The 20,963-nt window shown below is 44.0% G+C and overlaps 1 protein-coding gene and 1 non-coding gene across 2 annotated transcripts in view; one reads left to right on the top strand and one right to left on the bottom strand.

Annotated features, from left to right (window-relative positions):
• The window catches only part of Me3 (malic enzyme 3), a 201,871-nt gene that overhangs the window by 153,536 nt on the left and 27,372 nt on the right, over nucleotides 1-20,963 (top strand). Inside the window, exon 7 of the mRNA XM_028894969.2 lies at nucleotides 1,816-1,919. Within this exon, the coding sequence (XP_028750802.1) occupies nucleotides 1,816-1,919 (104 nt within the window). The remainder of the gene's footprint in view (nucleotides 1-1,815; nucleotides 1,920-20,963) is intronic.
• On the bottom strand, nucleotides 14,438-14,511 carry Trnan-auu. The gene has a single exon. It is a non-coding gene; the product is annotated as a tRNA-Asn (tRNA).

Genomic DNA, 20,963 nt, shown 5'->3' with positions numbered 1-20,963 from the left:
TACATGAGTTGCACATATTTTGACAGTCTTGTTTATTTTTTAACTCTTATTTTGAATTATTATAGATTCAGATTCATTTCTCAGAAAAAAAATACAGTGATCTGTATTGATTACTTTTTTTGTTGCTGTGATAAAATACTGACTAACAGCAACTTATTCCAGAAGGCTAGAGCTCATAATGTTCATGAACATGGCATGGTGACAGGGCAGGAGGCTGGCTGATCACATTCTGTCTGCGTACAGGAAGCATAGAGAGAGGAAGAGAAATAAGGATATATACCCTCAAGTCCCAACCCCAATGTTGTGCTTCCTCCAGCAAGGTTTCACCTCCTAAAGGTACCACAACCTCACCCCCAAAGTCACCACCAACTGAGGACTAAGTGTTCAAATATGTGAGTCTATATGGGACATTCCTCATTCAAACCACCACAAGTCCCTATGCCAACTATCCAGTTTTCTTCAATGGTAGCATCTTGTATACCACCAGGAAAATGACCTTGACACAATCTTATTCACATTTCACTAGTTTTGCATATATTCATATGTGTGTGCATACACGTGTGTTTATGTACTTTCAATTCTGTGACTTGTGTAGATTCCTGTATCACTAAGGCAGTCAAGCCATGGAATACTTTCATCATAGGGATATCTCATGCTATCCATTTGTAACCATACCCATGTCCCCATTTCCTCTCTTTAACATCTGGTGGTTGCTCTCCATCTCTATAGCTTTATCATTTCAAGAATGGTACATAGATGGAATCAGATAGTATGTAATCTTTGGGGAATTGGCTTTCTTTCACATGATATAGCTTGAGATTTATCTAGATTTGCCCATTAACAGACATTTTGGTTTTTTCAAGGGTTTTTTGTTTTTTGTTTTGGTTTGGTTTTTTGCTCTTACATGATGAAGCTTCTATGGTTATTAAAATAAATGTGTTATACATGAGTTAGTCTACTGATCCATAGGGGTATGAATGAAATAGAAAGCTCAGTGGGAGAAGCTAGTCAGGCCAATGTAAACAAAAGAAAAGACCCAATGTGCATGTTGCTACTATTATGGAAAATGTTTTTGCAAGAGGTAATGAAGAATCACCTGCCAAGGCTAAGGGATATAAGGTTAGCATTGTTTTTTAGATGAAATTTCTAGTTGCATCATTCTACCTTTGCATCCCCAAGACCTAGCATAGTGCGAGGTACATGGCAGGTAAGATTTTACTGAATTAATGTTTTATAAGTTATATTGAGGACAAGAAGATGAGATCCCCATCCCCAATCCAGACACTACCTAAGGTAAGCTTCAGAGGTTCTCAATCAAGAGCACTTCTGCTTTCAAGAATACGTTTAGCAATGTCTAAAGACATTTTTATGGTCACAACTGCAGGTGTTGTTAGGTTCTGGTGGGTATAGATTGGAGATGCTGCTAAATATCTTATAATGTACAGGTCAGCTTCCAAATTAAGGAATTATCCAAGCCAAGGTGTCACTAGTGACACTATTGAGAAACGCTGAAATAAACCCAGAGCCTATAGCCAAGGCTTGAAAGACTGTGTCTGATGGAGGCTCATCTGCCTCAAAGCATTGTTCATTCCTAAAGTGGGGATTGCATGGGAATCTAACGTGAGTCAGGGGCTTAGCCTCCAGACTCTTCCAGGGATTACCCTAGGTGGAGGTAGGAAAATCAGGCAGATTCCTACTTTCTTCTCTCCTCCTACCTCCTGTCCTTCCCACTAAACCTGGACACTTGCTTTGCAGAAAACAACAATAAAGCAGGAAGAGTGAGCAGGTTCAGTAAGTGGATGCTCTCTATTCCAGGAGCTTCTCAAAGACCCTCTGTACATTGGCCTGAAACACCAGCGTGTTCGTGGGAAGGAGTATGATGACCTACTGGATGAGTTCATGCAGGCTGTGACAGATAAGTAAGTAGACTGACCATCCATCCCTTTTAGAGAGAGCTCTTAAGAAATACCATGGCCAAAGTCAACCCTAGCTTTGGAAGAATTACAAAAGAGGCTGTGACTATATGCTTTGGGGGTGGTCTGAAGATTTCAACTTGACATATGCACTTGAAAGTCTGGAAGTCATGTGGGGTGGGCCTATCTCCAGGACAACCTTCAAGAAGGTACTATGATGTAGAGGTAGCTAAATACCTGTTGTTTCAGTAGGGAAACCTCTTGGTCTGAGCTTCTCATAGCAGTTTATATGAATACAGACACTGCTCTTCTGGTGAAAAGATGTTACCCTCCTGATAAAAATGGCTTTGGAAAGCAGCTCACCAGATTCATCTTCATACACACACACACACACACACACACACACACACACACACACACACGGATTGGGTTAGGTCAATTTAGGGAAATGTTAATAGACCAGTGCAGCAGAGTCCCCACATCCAAGCCTTCTAGCTTTATGAGTAGTACTCATGTCTTCTCTGAAGACCATAATGTTGGCAGCTCGACTCTCCACCCCTGCTTATTCTGCCAGCCACCGTGGCCACTCACAGCCACTGGCATGCTACCAGGAGTTTTAGCAATGCCCTCCACGAGCTGGGCAAACCAGAGCTTCTAGGACTCAATGGACCTATGAAGACAAAACATATTTCATTCTCCCTTGAAAAGAGATAAAATCATATTGTGGTTCTGTGGAATGGGAAGGATGCTGCAGACAAAAAAAATTAATAGTGGGGCACAGGGTGGGAGCAGAAGTTGGAGTAAGCTGGAGGATCAGGGATCCAGTGCATACCTGGAGAAGTTTAGGCTTTGGAACACATACTACATCATGAGAAGAGAGCAGAGGCAGAGTGAGGTAGGGGGAAAGGGGGGATGAGATAGATGAATCAGGCTTGGGATTCTTCCAGAAAGAAGGGAGTTGAGAACGTACTCAAGGGAATTAGCACAATGGTGTGTCAAAGGTCTAGGCTGATGAAGAAGGGGAAAAGGGACATGGAGAAGCAGGAAACAGGGAAGGGATGAGGAAGAGTGTAGGGTCAGTAGATGGTAAATCCTGGTGAGAATTCAGAATCATTGCACTGGGTACCAGGCAGAAGAAACTGATTGAAGGGAAGTGACACCCTAAACACTGCATGTCTGTAGTGGAGACTGCAGAGGAAATGCACCACTGGGATGCAGACACTAAGGAAGCCAATTCACAAGTGGGTGTGTTAATAGAAGCATAGCTTCTAGAACAAAGGAGGTGAGTCCCACTTCCTTCTTCCCCTTTCAGACTATCTTAATGTCACCTTCAAGTCCAGACAAAATGTACCTTTAAAGAACAATAGCTGTGACAGTGTGGGAAAGAAATGCTTGGTTTGGCAGTGAGAGGCCACTCTGTCTGTATCAAGGGGCAGGAGTACTTCTGGACATCTGAAGGCTATTCTTCCAGAAGAGAATTGGACTTGTCCAAAGGAGAGCCAAAGGGCACAGTGCCAACAAAGGTCATTTTAGGCACAAAGTAAGTGCCACAATACACTGTGTTCTCTGTTGTGGAAGGAATGCTAGGATATGTCTTTTGGCGTTTTGGTGGTGATTGTATGGATGGGTTCAAGCAAAACATGCTTTTGAATGTGTCTTCCCACTCCATTACTCTAGTGTGATCTCTTAAGAATGCCATGTAGCTGGCAGGATAGGTACTATCATGCCCACTTTAATGGAGGAAGAAGCTGAGACCCTAAGATGACAAGGTCACTGTCTTGGCTCACAAGGTATTCACAAAGTACCTTGCAGGACTGTGAGGTGGACCCAGTGTGCCAACTCCACCTGCAGGCTCTTTCTTATAATGTTTTGTGACCTGAGCAAAGGGAATGGCATTGCCTTATAGAGCCTATTTTTTGCTTCCTGTTTCCAGGACTCATGGCTTGCTTATGAGTCAGTAGTCATCCCGTGATTCCCCAAAGAGAAGTCTGGCTATTCATGTGAGAAGGTTAAATAAACTAGGATGTAAGAGGCTTTTCAAATCACCATCAAAAATCAATTCACAACTCCACAGTCACACAGGCAGTCCAGGGTGAGCCCTTAGGGAAGGGTATGCATCAGCCACCAGGAATGTGTCCTTCTGCAGAAGAGATGATGGATGGGTTGACAGTTCATTGTTTTGACTTTCTAGCAAGCTAGAACAGATGTTTCTGTAGATACTGTAGATGGAAAATGAGCTGGTCTCCCCAGGTACTCTTGGGAATGTGCTAGCCTGGATATGGGATGCCTGGCCTGGGGTGTGAGTCAGAAGCCTTGAAGCCAAACACACTGGATTTTAAGAAAGAACTTTGGGAACATGTGACTCCTGCCTTCTATGTCCTCATCGCTGCCCAAACATCCTGCCAATAAAACACTTCCTCTGTTCACCCTTCCCTACTAACTGAGACGTCTGTAGATTCTGGGTGATAAAAGAGGGAAGCGTGAACAAGATTTCACTCTGGCTCCATTTCTGTTCTGAATGTTGGTCACTGAGGGAGACATACCAAGGCAAAGGAATATCCAGTTAAGTCTGCGAACCACTGGGGCTGGGATGTAGCTCAGTTAGTAAAGTGCTTTGCCTAGCATGCTCGGTGGTCCTGGGTTCCTAGAGTCACATAAACCAGGTACGGCAGCACACAAGTGTAATCCCAACTTTTAGGAGGTGGACGAAGGATAATCAGAAGTTCAAGGTTATCCTCAGCTACATAACAAGTTCTAGGCCAGCATGGGTCACATGAAACCCTGTCTTAAGAAAGAAAGACGGAAGGAAGGAAGGAAGGAAGAAAGGAAGGAAGGAAGGAAGGAAGGAAGGAAGGAAGGAAGGAAGGAAGGAAGGAAGGAAAAAGAAAAAAAATAAATCTATGAATCACAACAGAAAGCTGAGTGTAGTTCTCAAATCAGAAGCAGATTGGCATTCCAAGCACTGGTCATTCTGTCTATCCTTCTCTCCTCTCCTGTGTGGTAGGACTCACGTATCATATCTGGGTATTGGACTGGCACGTTCTCCTCAACAGTTTTTGTTTATATTTCTTATTTGTGTTGCTAACAGGGAATTCTTTAGTTTAAGATTTTTCCTGGAAACCCAGCTCCGCCTGATTTAACAGATTTCTGATATTACCTGCAGCTTCAGCCTTCAGGCAGGCCAGGAAAGGAAGCCACCTCCTTTCCCATTAGCTCCACAAATTCTAAGCCTTCTTTACTTATTTATTTATTTATTTATTTTTTTGATCGTGGAGGTTCAAGACAGGGTTTCTCTGTATAGCCCTGGCCATCCTGAAACTGTGTTGCAGACCAGGCTGGCCTCAAACTCATAGAGATCTACCTGCCTCTGCCTCCGAGTGCTGGATTAAAGGTGTGTTCCATGCCCAGCCCTAGCTGCACAATTCTAAATCTTCGGATTCTTCAGCTGCTTGGGTTTGAGTAATAAGAAAAACACCTGATTATAAAGACCTTCACTGTACAAAGGAAGCCATCTACTTTTCTAGCTTCATGAAATGACTATTTTGACTGTCTCATTCCTCTCCATGTGTGTCTCTCTGTGTCTCTCTGTCTCTGTCTCTCTCTCATACACACACACACACACACACACACACACACACACACACAAAGGTTCACAGCATAGTGGAAGTCACTATTCACAATTAATGATCTTTGCAGATAAGATGTATTTATAGACAGCTTTGGATTTCCCACCCCTGAAGCCAGCCACCCCATAGGCTCACCTCTAATGCTGCCTTTCAACCTTGATGCGCACCCTTGATCTTCAGGAGCCAAGCTCCTGCACCCTGTCATACATCCCCAGTACTCTTTCAGTCTAAGTGGGACCTCCCCATCCCAGTGCCCGCTCTGCTTCTCATCCTACTTGTTAATGCCGTTATGTTTGGTGGGTGGCCTAAAGGTTTTGAATCCAAATATCTGAAAAGCACAACTTACTCTCTCTACTGTGCCTTGATTAGATTGAGAGAGAGCAAAGAAAGATGGGTGCCAGGGTAGTTAGAAATTCCCAGGAAGTTACAAATTTCGAGTAGTCAAAAACAAAACAAACGAAAAACACCACCAGACTCCTGTGACCTGTAAGGTCCAGATATTCTCAATTCTATCAACCTGAAGTTACTGAGTGGAAGGTCTTATGATGTGTGTCTTTCGCTTTCTTTTCCCAACAAAGAGCTAACTGAGCTTGTGGCTAGGTGTCTTCCATTGGAGGACAGAGGAAGAGAATGGGAAAACAATTCTCCTGGAGAAGAGAGTGAGGTGCAAGCTTTCCAGAAAAATGGTTCTTCCTCCTAAGGTGGCTTCAGGCTCAGCTGCCATCCCCAGCAAAGCTAGTGGACTAAAGCACCACTCAGCTGCACGAGCTCCAAACCCAGCGATTTCTAGTGGACTAATGCACTGCTCAGCTGCACAAGCTCCAAACCCAGCGATTTCTAGTGGACTAATGCACTGCTACGCTGCACGAGCTCCAAACTCAAGTGATTTCTAGGATCAACAAAAAGCAATCTAAAGGGCTTGGCAGTTTGGTGGGGGAGTTCTTGATCAGCAGTCGTGAGGGTCTGACTTGGGTTCCCCAGCTCTACAAAACAAAGCAATAACAATTCTGAAGTGTAGTAGAGCTAGAGAGTTTATTCCAGCTTTTTTCTTGGTTACATTGCAGGTTCTTGATTGCTGCAAGCTGAGATAACTTAATCGGTTGGCTCACTTATGATCTTACTACTGATCACTAAATGTGACTGCACTCGGCTACCCTAGAAATGTTGAGCCTAGCTTTTCCTCACGGTCTCAAAGACTCTACCTCGTCCCACGGCTGCTTTGTGTGGCCTCTTCTTCTAACAACATAGCTGACATTTTTATATGTCTGTCTAGTATTCCCAGGAACACCACATAGAAGAAGTTACCAGGCTTTCTTAAGAATGATACCTGGGGACTGGAGAGATGGTTGGGCAGCTAAGAGCACTGGATGCTCTTCCAGGGGACTAAGATTTGATTCATAGCACCCACTTGGTGGCTTACAACTGTCTGTAAATCCAGTTCCTCCAGGAGATCTGACACTCTTTTCTGGCCTTTGTGGGCACCTGGAATGCATGTAGTGCACAGACTTGCATGCAGGCAAAACAGTTATACTCATAAAATAATGAAATGTGTTTTTTTTTCAAAAAGAATGATACCTGGAGGCAGAAAGAATGTAAAAGCTACAGGAGAGGATAGAAAGTGAGCTCTGCAATGCTGTTTTCTGTACACAACATGGCTACCACGCTCATGAAGTCACCACAGCTATGGTTACCTACACAAGACCTACACGATATCAACAGCCAATTCCAGCCTAAATGAAGAAGGGGCTCTCCAGGGCCCACCCCTTACTGAGGAGCTATTGGAGGCTGATAGCTGCTGAGGGAGGAAGAATCATTTGGGGTTGGTTTGTTTTTGTTTTTAAGCCTGTAGCCACGGGTAGGTTTCCCATGCCCCAATGCATGATCTCACACCTGTGAACATTTACATGGGCAATACTGATTGGAACTAGTGGGTTATCAAACAGAAGAAGAAAGTAAGAAGCTACAAGAGGGACATGTTGGTAAACTATGGGGTAAGTTGGAGAGTAATGAAATATTGCCATATTTCATTCTATATATGTACAAAATTCTCCACAACAGATAACATATAAAGAATGACATCTGAAACTGGCACAATACAACTGCCACCACATTATACTAATAAAGCCAGATCATGGGTACATACTGAGTTGTAAAGGAGGAGGTAACATAAGGGTATAAATACCAGGGGATGGTTCACTGGGAGCCACCAGCGAATAGACTATCACGGCCCATCATCCTGAGAAAGACAAGAAATAGGGTACCAGGAGTACAAAAGATGCTCTGAAAATACAAGAAAATAATGGCATAGTTACATATATATCCAGGTAAATGTGTTATATGAAATCAAAAGGCATTTTTACCTAGCATTTGCTATATTCCAGATACTAAGCTAGGCTGGTAAGTAATCTGCAGATACATAAAGATCTCTGCTCTCAGAAGAGCATGGAAACACATTTGCCTGTAACCCAGCACACATGAAGATGAGGCAAGAGGATCGTGAATTTAAGACCAGCCTGGGCTACATAATAAGACCATGTATCAAAACATCCCGATCCTGTTCTCAAAAATATTGCATTAAAACATTTCATCTGTATCTACTGATGTTTAGATAACTTGACTTTCTATGATTTCTTTGACTCAGTGTCTATGTAAGTCAGTAGTTCAAGAAGAGTGAGTGTTGTGAGCTTCCAGCCCATAAATGTTAAAGTTGAGGGAACAGTTATGGCCACCTAGGCAGAAGGAAGAATGTTGTGGGATAATGCTTTTATACACTGGTTTAATAAAACGCTGATTGAACAGTAGCCAGGGAGGAAGTATGGGTGGGGTGGGCAGATAAGGAGAATTCTGGGAAGAGGAGGGGATGAGTCGGGAGTCGACAGCCAAACACAGAGGAAGTAAGATATCAAGGCAGAACTGAGAAAAGGTACCAAGCCACATATCTAAACATAGATAAGAATTGTGGGTTAATTTAAGTGTAAGAGCTAGTCAGTAATATACCTGAGCTAATGGCCAAGCAGTTACAATTAATATAAGCTTCTGAATGGTTATTTTATAAGCAGGCTGTGGAATTGTGGGGGCTTAGTGGGACCAGAGAAACTTCCAGGCTACAAATGTAGCCCAATGTGGGTTTGTTATATATAATTTTACTATATTAAAGTTAAAACCTTCTTTTTTGATTACACAGAAAAGGGGAAGTGCTGTGGGATATCTTTCTGCATGCTGTAAATATGTATTGCTCTGATTGATTGATAAGTAAGGCCGTTTGGCCTATAGCAAGGCATCGTAGAGGTAGGCAGGAAATACAAGCAGATAGACAGGAAGAAGAAAGGCAGAAAGGAGAGACATGAGCCAGTCACCCAAGGAGCAACATATAATGGGATACAGGCAAAGCCATGGAACATGTGGTGATACATAGATTAATAGTTATGGGCTAATTTAAGATATGAGTTAGCTAGCAAGAGGCCTGCCATAGACTATACAGTTTGTAAATAATATAAGCCTCTGTATGTTTACTTGGGTCTGAGTGGCTGCGAGACCATGGGTGAGAGAGATTTGTCTAAACCTCGGAGGACTGGGCAGGACACAGGAAAACCTCCAGCTACAGAAGAAAGAAAAGAGAGTATGACTCACCACCACTACCTGAACGGTGCCCAAGTACTCTGTGAAATTTGAGATTAGGCTGGGATAGTGTTGGTAATAGTGGGGGAGGTTAAGCACAAGGTATCATCTTGGTTCTAACTTCCACTGTTCAGGGTTCTGTGTTCAACAGGGAAGAGTGCAGTGGTGGCACTGTCTTCCCTGAGCAGGAAGTAAGATATGTAACACATAGGAAATGCTACATAATACATCTTGGATCTATGAGAACTCTGTGGTCCAGGCTTCTGATTTTATGAGCATTTACTCCAGCTGGTCTTGCAACTCCTACAACTCATTAGCATGTCAGAGGCTAATGAAGCCTCCAGCTTATTCTCTATGTGTTCAGGATAGAGTTAAACCAAGTTTATCCCCCTCCTCTCTCTCTATGAAATGAAAACTGATTCTTCTAGTGTACAAAAATATGCTGGATTATGGATGTAGATTATGGGTACATTCAACTCCCTCCTTCCCCACTCCCTATCTTCCAATAAAGTAGGTATGAAAATGCTGAACTAACCCTCTCCACATACACGCCTCTAATTTCCCTTCTGAATCACACGGGGTGCTTATAAAAAATGCAGAGTCTCTGAGTTGAAATGTGAACATCTGTGTTTTTGAAGTTCCCCTAATAACTCTGGTATAAAGTGGTCTAGCTTCATTTCTGTTGATGTGATAAAATATCCTGACCAAAAGTAAGATAGGGGAGAGAAAAAAAGAGTTTATTTGGCTTACAAGGTCCAGGTAACAGTCCATCATTGAGAAGAAGTCAAGGAAGTAACTCAAGCAACTAGACATAACACATCTACAGTCAAGAGCAGACAGAGAATAAACTCATGGGTCCTTGTTCATTTACTGCCCAGCCAGCCCTTCCACTCTCATACAACCTAAGGGCCCCTGATTAGGGAATAGTCCCACCAACAGTGGGCTGGGTTGCAATCAAGACAATTTCCCCATAGACATGGCCACCAGCCAACATGATCTAAATAACCCCACAACTAAGAGTCTCTTCTCAGGCAATTCTGGGTTGTGGTAAGTTGACAGCTGAAACTGACCAGTACTGACATAAGCAAAGAATCATCTGCATGCATATAAACCAAATTGTTAATAGTGATTACCACTACAGAATGAGATTGCCTGAGATTTTTGTTTATCAAATTACTCATTTTATCATGCTTATTTATTTATATACAGATACTTCTTTTGTAATTAAAAAAACTTTCATTATGAGGGTCTTTGTTAGGGTTTCCATGGCTGTGAAGAGACACCATGACCACAGTAACTCTTGTAAAGAAAAACATTTAATGGGGTGGCTTATGTTTCAGAGGTTTAGTTCATTATTATCATGGGAGGACATAATGGCATGAGGGCAGACATGCTGCTGGAAAAGAAGCTGAGAGTCCTACATCTTTTTTTGGTTTGGGGGGTTTTTGAGACAGTGCCTGTCCTAGATCTCGCTCTGTAGACCAGGCTGGCCTCAAACTCAGAGATCTGCCTGGCTCTGCCTCCCTAGTGCTGGGATTAAAGGCGTGTGCCACCACCACCCAGTGAGTCCTACATCTTAATCAGCAGGCAGCAGGGAGTGAACTGGGTCACTGGGAGTGGCTTGAATATATATGAGACCTCAAAACCTTTCTTCACAGTTACATACTTCCTCCAACAAGGCTATACCTACTCCAACAAAGCCACACTTCCTAATAGTGCCACTTCCTATGAGCTTATGGGGGCAATTACATTCAAACTCCCAGAATATGTTAGATACCAATTCTCACCCAGAGATCATTTCTTATTTTTCATTTATTTGTTTGTTTGTTTGTGTATTTTATATGCATTGGTGTGTGGCCTGCACTAATGTCTATGTGAGGGTGTCAGACCCCCTGGAACTGGAGTTACAGACAATTGTGAGCTGCCATGTGGGTGCAGCCAGTGCTCTTAACCCCTGAGCCATCTACCCATGTTCCCATTTCACATTTTTAAAAAATACAATTAATAAGCAAGTATCTATTCACTCTCTTGGTAAACTGGATACTGGTCTAATCCAGATACCTATGGACAATAAGCAATTCACTTGTTTAAGTTACTTAACATTGTCAACAACCCTAAGTTAGTCAGCTCTTCATCACTCTAATGAAAAACCAGGGGTAATTATAGAGGTGATAACTATTAATTAATAGTTTTGGAGGGTCCAGTTCAATATCAGGCAGATCTACTGCTATGGGCCTCTGATGGAGGTACTATTATGGCACAGGGTATGTTGTAGAGTAAACCACTTTGTCTCATGACCAGGAAGAAGATGAGCCATGTCTCATAATCCTTCTGGAGGGAAAGTGCCCCATTTTCTAAGGACCTAAAATATGGTGGTTTGAAAAAAAATGGCCCCAAAGGGAGTGAGACTATTAGGAGGTTTATTGGAGTAGGTGTGTGGCCTTTTTGGAGGATGTGTGTCACTTTGGGGGTGGGTTTGAGGTCTCCTATGCTCAAACTACTCCCAGTGTCACAGACCACTTCCTGTTGCCTGCTGATCAAGATGGAGGACTCTCAGCTTCTTCTCCAGCACCATGTCCCCCATGATGATAATGGACTAAACCTCTAAAAATATAAGCCACCCCAATTAAATATCTTTCTTTATAAGAGTGGCCATGGTCATGGTGTCTCTTCACAGCAACAGAAATCCTAACAAGAGAGAACTGTACCAGGGACTGGGGTACTGCTGTAATAGGCCAAACCATGTGTTTGTTTGGAGGAATTTGGACTTTGGTACTTTGGATTAGCGAGGCAGTATAAAGCTTTAAGTGCAGCTTAATGGGCCATACTAGTAGGAGCACAGAAGGCAGTGGTGCTGAGAGTGATTTGAACTGTGGGGGGCTGGCTGGCTCAAGAGGTTTCAGAGGAGAAGGATTTTATTATGTTGCCTAGAGATCGTTCTTGTGATAGTTTGGTGAAGAATGTGGCTGCTTTTTGCCCTTGTCTGAAGAGTCTTCCAGGGGCTAAAGTAGACATTTGGATTAATACTATCAGCAGAGGAAATCTCAAAACAGCCTAGTATAGACTCTATTGTATGGTTATTGGAAGTAACTCTGATGAAGATTTATAATGAAAAGGAGCAAGCTGGGCAGGGTAAATTACAAAATATAAAATTTGAAGAGAAAAGGAGCACCAGGAGGTGGAATGAAGCTAAGTCATGTGTTCAAGAAGATAAACAGATTAAGAAATGGAATAAAGGGAGTGGTGACCTCAGGGAAAGATCCCACTCAGCTAAATTTCCAACTTGTGAAAAGAATTAAAGAAAGAGTTAGAACTGGATGTGGTGGTGCAGAAGCCTCAGAAGGCAGAGACTAGTGGATCTCTGACTTTGAGGACAGCCTGGTCTACAGAGCAAGTTCCAGAAGAGCCAAGCTTAGGCAGTAAAGGAAACTATTGAAAACAGAAAGCTGGTAAAGATGTAATTCATTTGGGGTAGCTTACATTTTCAGAGGTTAGTCCATTATCATCACATGACATGGTACCATGCTCCAGCCACAGAGAATATGCAGAAGAATTTGGCAGCTTCAGCTACATGGTTCTAGCTTTAGAGGTAAGGATAGAAAAAAAGAGGCTATGTAATTTGCCTCCATAACTAAGGAAAGCTGCTGAGGCCAGGCATGTGTCAGGTGTGTCCTTGGATGGAGGTCCAGAGAGGCCACTGTATGAACCTGTGAAGTTGAAGCCTGAATTGCCTTGGAGACCCCAAAATGTTGGAGATGCCAGAGCTGTGGGATACTTGCCAAGGAAAGCTGCTAACAGGGAGTGGAACCAGCCCAAGAGAAAGAAGTGTGTTGTAGTCAACAAAGCTGAAAGGAGTTGTAGATCTGAAGAGCGTTTTAAAATCAGACATGGAGATGCCGAGTCTGGAGTTGCCCAGCTGGTTTTTGGTCTTGCTTTGGTTCAGTATTTCCTCACTATGTTCCCTTACCCATATTTTGGAACAGATATATATGTGTGTGTGTGTGTGTGTGTGTGTGTGTGTGTGTGTGTGTGTGTGTATCCTCTGCCATTATATGTAGGAAGTGTGTGATTTTTTTTTTATTTTTATAGGTGATTACAATTAAGAGATTGTATGAGACTCAGAAGAAACTTTAAACTTGAGATTTTTAAATAAGTTTGAGACTATTATAGATGATGTGGACTTTTGAAGTTGGACTGAATGCATTTTTGCTTTATGATATGGTTATAAGCCCTTGCGGGCCAGGAGTGAAATGTGGTAGTTTGAAAGAAAGTGGCCCCCAAAAGGAGTGACACTTTTGGCCTTGTTGGAGTAGGTGTAACATTGTTGGAGGAAGTGTGTCACTATGGAGGTGGGTTTGAGATCTTTTATGCTCAAGTTGCTCTCGGTGTCACAAACCACATCCTGTTGCCTGCCTATCAAGATAGAGGACTTTCAGCTCCAGCACCATATCTGGCTGCATGCCACCATGTCACATGATGATAATGGACTAAACTTCTGAAAATGTAAGCTACCCCAATTAAATATTTTTCCTTTGTAAGAGTCATGGTGTCTCTTCACAGCAATAGAAACCCTAACTAAGGTAGTCCCCATCTCCTAATGGTCACTTCCTAGCAGTGCTACTCTGGGCACTAGGCTCTTAATCCAAGGGCCATGTTCATATCAACTGTATCAGACTCTAGTAACTAGGTATGTTATTCTCTTATATCACCAAAATATAAGTCCCAGGGAGGGGTCATCATCTTTTCTGTCTACTGCTCTAGCTCAGACAACCGAGACAATGCTGACTGCAATGCAGATTATCAAATGAGAGACCTGAGGCCCAGGAAGTTAAGGAAACTGCTCAAGGTCACACATCCACTTAACAGCAGAGTTGCACTGTGAACATAGATGGTCTATGCTGTGGATGATTAATTAATAAATAAAACACTGATTGGCCAGTAGCCAGGGAGGAGGAAGTATAGGCAGGACAAGGAGGAGAAGAATACTGGGAAGTGGAAGGCTGAGGCAGAAAGATGCTGCCAGCCGCCACCATGAAAAGCAAGATGTAAGGTACCGGTAAGCCATGAGCTACATGGCAACTTATAGACTAATAGAAATGGGTTAATTTAAGATAGAAGAACTAGATAACAAGAAGCCTGCCACGGCCATACAGTTTGTAAGCAATATAAGTCTTTGTGTGTTTACTCGGATGGGTCTGAGTGGCTGCAGGACTGGTGGGTAAGAGAGATTTGTCCTGACCAGGGTCCAGGCAAGACCAGGAAAACTCTAGCCACAAATGGCGCCCAACATGGGGCACGAACCCACGACCCTGAGATTAATAGTCCCATGCTCTACCGACTGAGCTAGCCGCCGCCATGGCAAGCAGCATGTGAAGATGCTGGTAAGCCATGAGCCATGTGGCAAGGTATAAATTTATAGAAATGGGTTAATTTAAGATATAAGAACAGTTAACAAGAAGCCTGAGCCATTAGGCCAAACAGTTTAAATAATATAAGCGTCGGTGTCTTTATTTTATAAGTGGGCTGTCAGACTACTAGGGCTTGGCGGGACCCGGAAAGAGAAGCTCTCCAGCTACAGGTCTATCTGCAGAATTCACTTCCTAATTGGATATTTTCTATTGCTGTGCCATCACATGGAAGAAAAGATAGCCAACATTCTCCAGACACCTTAATAAACAAAGAAAGTAGATGAGAGGGAAATCTTATTATTAAAGCTGTTCTACTTAGCTTACTCCTGCTTTCTCTGTCTTGTTCAAGGGCAAGGTTAATGCCTACCTGTCCTCGCCAGAAGGGTACTGTAGAGAGACTAGACATCAGTCACCATTCTAGACACTCTCTAGCTCCCAATGGTGAATGTGCATCCTCTTACTGCACAGGCTTGTTATCTAGTTCTCCCCAGTTTCCCCTTCTAGATGACAGGTGTCCAGTTGCCCCATCACTCACCGGAACTGAGCCACACCCCCATAGCTCTCATCAAACCTCAAACCTCAGCCAGCACTAACTCCAGGGGGAAAGATGAGACACATGTGCTCCCGGCTTCTCCTGGTAGTTTTTAAAGCAACATTACCAAGGGAAAGCCTCTTAGCTTCTGGCAGCCAGACCACAGTGAAAGTGTAAGGATTGTGTTATCATTTTAAAAGATTATAGAAAGAGCACTGTTTGGCTCTAAGCTCTCGCTGTAACATTTAAAGACGGTCCTTACACACTGTGTGCTGACAGTCTCCAAATACAGTCTTGTTTCCCGATTTATCATCTTCTATCCCAAGATCAGCTGCCGTAACTCACAGTGGAGCATGGCTAGCCCTCAGTGAGAGGTTCTGACTCTGAGGAAGATCAATAGATGATTGTATCATGGATTGTAGTGGCCCTGAACAGAGATATACAAATAATCAGAGAGGCTTTGTGGAGGATACCAGTGGCCTCGTGACTACTGGAACACACAGTCTATGGGAAAATGGGGTCTGTTATCTGTGAAGCTCCAGGTGGTTGAGAGAAAAGGATGTGAGATTTATGAACAAGAGTTTGTGGAGTGAGTTGCTGTAACTTAGAAGGAAGAAAAAAAAAAAAAAGCTCGGGAATGACCTCTGACCTGTGAGAGGTTGAAAGGTCAGCAGTCAGCCACCACCCTCTTCCTAGATCTGAGATTATTGATGCCTTGTGTGATTGCCTAGGAACCGAGAAAAACAAGGAAATTCAGGAGGAAATCCAACTGATCGTCAAGTGTTTTCTGTCTGGCCTGAATTTGCCCCCTCATAATGACTGAGGAGTGGCCACATTATCCTGAGATGTTTGCTGGAAATTGCTGCTTCCTGAGACTGTCTTGATAGTTGAGGGGATTTCCCCTCAGTGAGGTCAGAAGGTCAAGCAAGGAGCCCACTAGTCTGCCTTCCAGGCAGGCACACAAGGGGCTTTCCCAGTCTGAGATATGGGAAGGAGAAGGTCTCTGAGGTCCCTCCCTCACACTCCAGGCTGGAATCCCATCCACTAGTCCTCACCAAATGGAGCCACAGTGACCCCCAAATCACCTCCAGCGACCAGCAGCCTGAGTCAGGCCCTTATTTGAAATCTCTACCTTATGTAGCACTAGAATCTGGGTCTCTCTTTCCTCTGCCCATTACCTGTGCACAAAATAAGTTCAGCTCGACTCCCAGCCCAGAGAACGGCCCTTCACATGTTTGAAGATGTTCACTGTGCCTCAGTCCACTGTCTTCTTGTTTTTTAGGCTCAGTGGGCCCACTATCTAGTCTATGATCTCCTGCTCCCTTGCCTGTGGTTAGCTTCCCTGGCATCTCTGTGGGTCCCTCTTCAACCTCTGCCTCCCCATGACTTCCAGAACAGTCACCCCCTCAAATATGTCTGTGGGTGAATTGTGGTGAGACAGCTAATGTCTGCTCCATATCTGACCACATCTTCTACCTCCTCCCAGCTCCTGCCTTCTCCCAGCATCTTAGGATCTCCCCCATCCTCTCCTCCTTCGTTTCATCCCTCATTTCTTATCTCTTACCTCCCCTCCAATCTAGCTCATTTATCTCCTATGTATGCTTCCCATCTCCAACACAAATCTACCCTTCAGTCTTGCACCCCCTGGTGGTTGCCCCACCACAACCACTAAGAAGCCAAACTTCTTAAGACAATTTATCATTGACGTTCCTCTTCCATTTTCCACATTAACCCCATGCATCGTGGTCCCCTTCACCACTCCACTGAACACAGTACTCTGCAAAGCTCACCAGGGTTTTTCAAACAGTGTCTCAATGGAAACTCTGGATCTCTGTTTTACTTGACAGCCCCAAGTGGCACTCGAGATCCCAGCCTGTCACGTGGGTCCTGTAGCAACTGCCCTGTAGGTCTCTACTCCTGTGGCTCCCCTGATCACTGTCCTTACTGAACTCTTCTGGGCCTCTTTCTGATCTTATGTGTCCTGGGATTTTGTTCTCAACTTTGCTCCCTGCCTGCTATATAAACACTTTCCTTAGGACCCTCATTCAGCCTTGTGATATCAACTATTCATACAACCCCCAGTTGAATTCTTCTCCCTCCTGAACACATGCACAGCTCTCTGCTTCATAGACAACTCCACTCAGATGCCACACAGAACCCCAGGCTCAATTGTCCAATGTAGTAAATTTAGCTCTTTTCTTATCCCTTACCTTGAAGAGTCCCCTCTTACAGAGCTCCGTCTCATCTTCTGCCTCCACCCTGTTATCGAATCCTGTTCCTTTTCATCAGTACCTGCAGTGTGTCAGGACCTTATTATATACATTATCTCATTTAACATTCATAACAGGACCTATAAAGAGGTGTCATCATCCCTCTGCCTTGCAGATGAAGACTGAAATCTTTGTCAAATTGCTTATCTATGGCCATACATGTAGTAAGTGATGGAACCATAATCTGCCTTCCTTGTGATTTATTATTATTACTTCCTGAACATCTTTTCCTCAATTCCCTTTTCCCCTCCATATCCGCATTATCATACACCAGCTCCTTATCATCTCCCACTGTGCAGAACGTGTGTGTGTCCAGTGTGTCCTCCCAGCTATCCATCTATCATCTACTCTGCTGCAAGAATGAACTTCCTGAAACACAAGGCAGCTTCCTGCCCATGCTCCTCTGCCTTCTTTAGGGTTACTATTGCTGTGATAAAACACCAGTGACCAAACAACTTAGGGGGGAAAAGGTTTATTTGGCTTATGCTTCTACATCACTCACTGTTCATCGTCAAAGGGAGTCAGGACAGGAACTCAAACAGGGCAGGAACCAGGAGGCAGGAGCTGATGCAGAAGCCATGGGGTAACACTGCTTCCTGGCTTGCTCTTCAAGGCTTGCTCAGCTTGCTTTTTTAGGACCTGGGACCACCAGCCCAGGGGTGGTCCCACCCACAGTGGGCTGGGCCTTCACACATCAATCACTAATTAGGAAAATGCCTAACAGGCTTGCCTATAGCCAGATCTTATAAAGGCAGTGTCTCAGTTGAGTTCACCTCCTCATTTCCCAGTGACTCTAGACTGTGTCAGGTTGACACAAAACCAGCCAGCACAGGCTCAGTGGGTCTCTGCTCTCTGGAAGAATGTTTGGCTCTTTGTAAATTCACTTTAAGGTGTAAGCCTGGATTCCACCCAGCCTCATCTTCCCCAAACTCATCTCTTTTTACTCCCCTCTCGCAAGATTAAGCTTTATGCATTTTTCTGTAAATCCAGGAGAATTCTGCCCCATTCTACATGTGCATGCTGTCCCTCGGCCTAAGACCTCTCTCCTCCCCCATCCACACCCACAGTCTGTCTGGAAATGTTTGCTTTTTCTCTAAGTTCCAACCCTGAGTCCCTGTTCTTTGGAGGCCTTACTGCCTCCCCCCAAAAAAACAGAATTGCCTGCCCTCCTTAAGTTTTCCCACATGTTGGCACAAACCCATGTTATTGCCCTTGCCACGTGGGCTGCAATTACTTTTCCATTTTCTAGTGCCCCCTTCTAGCTGTAAGACCTTTGCATTCTAGCAGGTTCCATTGCTCATAGCAGATATTAAGACTAACTTTGTGGAATTGAAGTGTTTAAATTGTATTACATCTATTTATCTGGGAGGAGACTGTGCTGTGGCACACATATGGAGGTCAGAGGACAATAGGTAGAAGTCAACTCTTGGGGAATCCTGTGGAGAAGCGGGGAGGAAGGATTGTAGAAACCAGAAGGTCAAGGACACCACAAGAAAACAGCCCACAGAATCAACCAAACAGGGCTCATAGGGATTCCCACAGAGACTGAACTGACAATCAGAGAGCCTGTATGGGTCTGACCTAGGTCCTCTGCATATATGGTTGTGTGGCTTGGTGTTCTTGTGGTACAGATAATGTGGGAGTGAGGACTGTCTCTGACTCTTTGGCCTGCTTTTGGGACCCTTTTCCTCCTGCTGGGTTGTCTTGTCCAGGCTTGATATGAGGCGTTGTGCCTCGTCTTACTGCAACTTGATATGCCGTGTTTGGTTAACATGCCTGGGAGGCCTGCCCTTATCTGAAGGGAAATGGAGGAGGAGTGGATCTGGGGATAGGGCAGATGGGGAGGAGGGACTGGGAGGACTGGAGGGAGAGGAAACTGTTGTCAGGATGTAATATATGAGAAAAGAATTTTTAAAAAGTCACTTGACTTCAAGGAGGGAGAGAGAGAGAGAGAGAGAGAGAGAGAGAGAGAGAGAGAGAGAGAGAGAGAAAGAGAGAGAGAGAAAGAGAGAGAGAGAAGGAGGAAGAGGAAGAGGAGGAGAAGAACTCAACTCTCTCCTTCCACTGACTGGACATGGGGAACTAAATCAGGTTATCAGTCTTGGTAGCGAGCCCCTTTACCCAGTGAGCCACTTCACAAGCCCCAAAGTGAATCTTTCTATCATACTTAGTGTATAGCTCCAGGCATAGAGGAGACCCTGCTCATTATAATACTCTAATTAAATTAGAACAAAATTTTAATAAATGCCATATGATGTGGCTTATGTTATTATGGATAGGAACAGCGTATAGTAGTTTGAAAGAAAATGGCCCCCAAAGGGAGTGGCACTAATGGAGGTGTGGCCTTGTTGGAGTAGGTGTGGTCTTGTTGGAGGAAGTGTGTCATTGTGGAGGTGGGTTTGAGGTCTTATATATGCTCAAGCCACACCCAGTGCGTCAGTCCACTTCTTGTGGCCTTCATATCAACATGCAACAGCTACCTCTCCACCATGTCTGCCTGCATGCTGTCATGTCCCGCCATGATGATAATGGACTGAACCTCTAAACTGTAAGTGAGTTACTACAATGAAATGTTTTCTTTGTAAGAGTTGTCATGGTCTTGGTGTCTCTTCACAGCAACAGAAACCCTAACTAGGACAAACAGTATATCATGTGATTCCCTTAGGAGAAAAGAATTCACACTATCCTAAAAGATAGTTCAGGGAGGGCTCCTGAAGGGAGACAGTGTTGGAGACAGGCCCTACAGTTTAAATAGGAGTTGGCCTAGACATACAGAAACCTAGGCTGAGACCCATGACTTGAAGCGAAGCCATTTGCAATGGTCCACGATGGTTTGGAAGCAGCAATATGTACCCAGAGTCTCTGGATGCCCGAGTGTCTACTGAGCAATTAGACTAAGGCCAAAGTGAACACACCTGTGGACATGAACCTGACTCCTACAGGCAGAGGAAGCCTCTTAAGAGGGTTTTTGTTGTTGTTTTGGTTTGGTTGTTTGAAATTGGTTCTCTCTGTGTAACCCTGGATGTCCCTAGAACTCTGTAGACCAGGCTGGTCTTGAATTCAGAGATCCTCCTGCCTCTGCCTCCCAAGTGCTAGGACTAAAGGCATGCTCACCACCACCTGGCAAGAAGAACTTTAAAATCTTTTATTTTTTGAGAACTTCATGAACATACCTAATCACTTCTACCCATCCCTTGCCCCTCTGGCTCCTCCTTCTCCCCACCAAATCCATGAACTCTTTTCCTTTAATTATTGTTGTGACAAGCGCCTAAGTGACCCGTAGAGAATGGGGGGGGGGGAGCCGATATAGAGGGGGTGGGAGCAGTCATGGGAGGGTCCCAGTCAGCGGCAGCAATGCAGTCCTTCCAGAGAGAGATGACTTTGCTCTGAATCCCCATCCCCAAATGCACATCATTGTTTGTGCAGGAACCACGTCCCTCAAAGTGCACTCCGCCTCAGGTGGGAGACGGAGGGACACATCAAGATGAAGTCCATGGTCAAATAAGTTTCAAAACCTTTTTCATTATGCATCACTTTACAAAGCCTTTCATATACACTACGTCTGGTACATGTATTATAAAGAGTTACCCAAACCT

Source organism: Peromyscus leucopus, chromosome 1, assembly GCF_004664715.2.
Source record: "Peromyscus leucopus breed LL Stock chromosome 1, UCI_PerLeu_2.1, whole genome shotgun sequence".
In the NCBI taxonomy this organism is placed as follows: domain Eukaryota; kingdom Metazoa; phylum Chordata; class Mammalia; order Rodentia; family Cricetidae; genus Peromyscus; species Peromyscus leucopus.
Note: the sequence above shows the minus strand (reverse complement) of the source record. Positions and strands in the feature narration are given on the sequence as shown.